Genomic DNA, 2781 nt, shown 5'->3' on the forward strand with positions numbered 1-2781 from the left:
GCGAAAAAAAAAAAATAAAAACAGGCCTATGCATCCTATTATGGCCCAAAATGGTACGATAGGAGCCATGAAGTCAACACACCAGGCTGGTTCAAAATTTAATTTTGAACCTTTAATGATACCACTGCATTGAAAGATGGAATACCTGTAACAACAGAGAAGAAAAGGACATTTTTCGACTGTTCAGGGCAAACTATAAGCATTTTGCAGTTGAATCTGAATTTTTTTTTTTTTTCAAATCAGAAAAAAATGAAGCGGGTGAATCCGTTAACCAAGAAATTAAATTGGTGTGGCCTAAGAGATAGAAAAAGGAAGTCATTGTATGCGCAGCGAAATCAGCACTGTCATTGATTAAGTTACCCTCGGTAATCTCATAAGTGTCATGTACATTGTAGGTTCTCTGCATGAGATACATGTACCTTATGCATACTCAGAAGCAGAAGCAATTGTTCTCTACATATACTTTTTCTGAATCTCAAAATTTAATACTAATAATTATTGTATTGGCAACTTGATCTTGAGTCAATGCATTATGTGGCATCAATAGTCTGTAACCCTCCAAGTACCCTCTTGATCAAAATACAGCCACATGTAACATATCATTTCCCCAACAACCACGGGACAAACTTCAAAGTGGTAGCTCTTAAGGGGATCTTGGGTTGAACTTTACTAACACAGTTGATTTTTATATATAATCAGAATTGTGGTCTTTTAGAAAATAACACTGGCCTCTGCTCTCATGTATACACACCTTTAAATCCAAAATCCTTTCAACCCTTCATGTTTGTACCATCTGGTAACATCACACTACAGGTGAACCAGTCTCTTACCTTTCCGTTCATTTTTTCATTGATGATGTAGTCCCGACATGCGCGCCAGTCTCCTATCTTCATAGCCTTGGAGGCAGCCACCACATGTTCACGCATACTCTCAGGGGGGCCTGAAGTTAAAAACCACTTCAATTACAGTATTTGACATTACCTTTTCCTAGGGTGTCTAAGTATTCATACATTTCTTTCCATTTCACTGAATCAGTACATTGAACGCTTTCTTTTGTAAAACATGCAGACTGGCAAAACTGAAAAATAAAACTCCCAAACCTCAATGAAAAACTACATGCTGGTAACAGCCACATTTGTCCAAACATTCTTACCGCATCAAGCTGCTTTGCTTCATGGTTCATCAGTTTTTCACAAGATTTAACAGGTTTCTCAGTCATCAATGTACCTTTATGTCATGTCAGCCAGTATCAATCCAATGGCTTTACTACAAATTTAAACCTCCTCAAGCCAACCACTTGGCCATGGGGACTGCTTTTTTCAGGCCCTGAAATTTTTTCCCACTTGTATTAAGTACCTTTCTAAGCCTGGGTTTGAATCCAGGACCTCTAGACTCCAGGCTTAAACACTTTTTTGTTTGTTTGTTTATTTACACAACAGCAATAAAAATTATACATAATACACTAATAATAAATAAAACAGGAGGGAAAAAGCTTATGCTAAGCCCTCCTCTATACTAACCAAAACTTAACATAACTGAATTGAAATAATACATAGTTACATACATAAGGAATTGTTATCAAAATAATTCAAACATGGGCAAAATGAAACAATAGCAATAATGAAACAATTAATACAAGTAGTATACATAAAATAAAATAAAATAAAATAAAATAATAACTGAAGATATGAATTTAATACAAGGGGCTGGGGTGGTTTATAAGATGGGCTTTCAGGGTACATGTATTTTTAAAAGTCAGAATAGAGGAAATTGTTCGTATGTTTGTTCTCAATACCATCACCTACACAATATCACAATGTTTACTGACTACTGGTAATAACACAAAACATACTGACCAACCAGAGGCTGCCTCTCACTGACCCTCAGCTGGTGGTGGAAACTCTTACTGATCATTCTGCGTCGGGCATCAAATTCATGGGCTGTGAACATGGAGAGAACAAGATAGCAGTGAGCTAAAACCTTCAACACATCATTATGAACTTGAGGAGCTTATGCTGAGGTCACATTTCCAAACCGGGGCCGCGCAGGGTAGTCATTTGGAACGAAAAATATGGTATAAAACGCAACAAAGCACAGAAAGGTTGAAAAATATCAACAATAGAACTATTAACGTATATTCTTGACGAAAATCGGTGATTTTTCGTTAATTGAAACAGCCCGTCCGGGCCCGGCTTGGAAATGTGACCCCAGCATTACAGAATGTCTAAGGGAAGTATAAAAAATCTATCTTCATAACTAATGCTGTATTAGGGGCATTGCCAACAAATTAATTTGTGTGCTTTACTGTTTCTATGACTAAATAAAAAATATGTTTCTTTCAAGAAATGAAATTTGCCACTCCAAAACAAATGAAACTGAAAGTATCCTGCTCTCAAATCTTATCATTTCCTATCAGAGGTGATACAGTGTAGTAAAAGTGATGCATTTCTGACACATTCCTACATTCCGGGCCTCAGAAGTACTTCCTATACAACGGTCCTGATTGGCTACGATTTGTTCATGCTGGATGCTGATTGGCTAGAATCAACTGAGGAGGAGGAGATTACTTATGCTGTCAGTTGATTGGTTACAGCTGACATGATTGACAGGTGCCCACCTGCCATGTAGGGTATTTCCAGCAGCATGGCTGACACCAGGTACACACACTCCAGCAGCTCCAGGTTGATGTGCATGTGGAACGGCATCTGTCGGCGCTTCTCAATCTTCTCTCGCTCAGGATCACGCTCAACATTCCGCTGCATCAGGAGACCCTGGGGGGGG

General features: G+C 38.3%; 1 protein-coding gene across 1 annotated transcript in view; it reads right to left on the bottom strand.

Annotated features, from left to right (window-relative positions):
* Positions 1 to 2781, bottom strand: part of LOC109469564 (eukaryotic translation initiation factor 3 subunit C-like) — a 25040-nt gene that overhangs the window by 4051 nt on the left and 18208 nt on the right. Inside the window, exons 17-19 of the mRNA XM_019768099.1 lie at positions 2618 to 2771; positions 1857 to 1940; positions 831 to 940 (exon numbers count right to left, since the gene is read on the bottom strand). Of these exons, the coding sequence (XP_019623658.1) occupies positions 831 to 940; positions 1857 to 1940; positions 2618 to 2771 (348 nt within the window). The remainder of the gene's footprint in view (positions 1 to 830; positions 941 to 1856; positions 1941 to 2617; positions 2772 to 2781) is intronic.

Source organism: Branchiostoma belcheri, unplaced genomic scaffold (genome assembly GCF_001625305.1).
Source record: "Branchiostoma belcheri isolate BF01 breed outbred unplaced genomic scaffold, Haploidv18h27 scaffold208, whole genome shotgun sequence".
Lineage (NCBI taxonomy): Eukaryota > Metazoa > Chordata > Leptocardii > Amphioxiformes > Branchiostomatidae > Branchiostoma > Branchiostoma belcheri.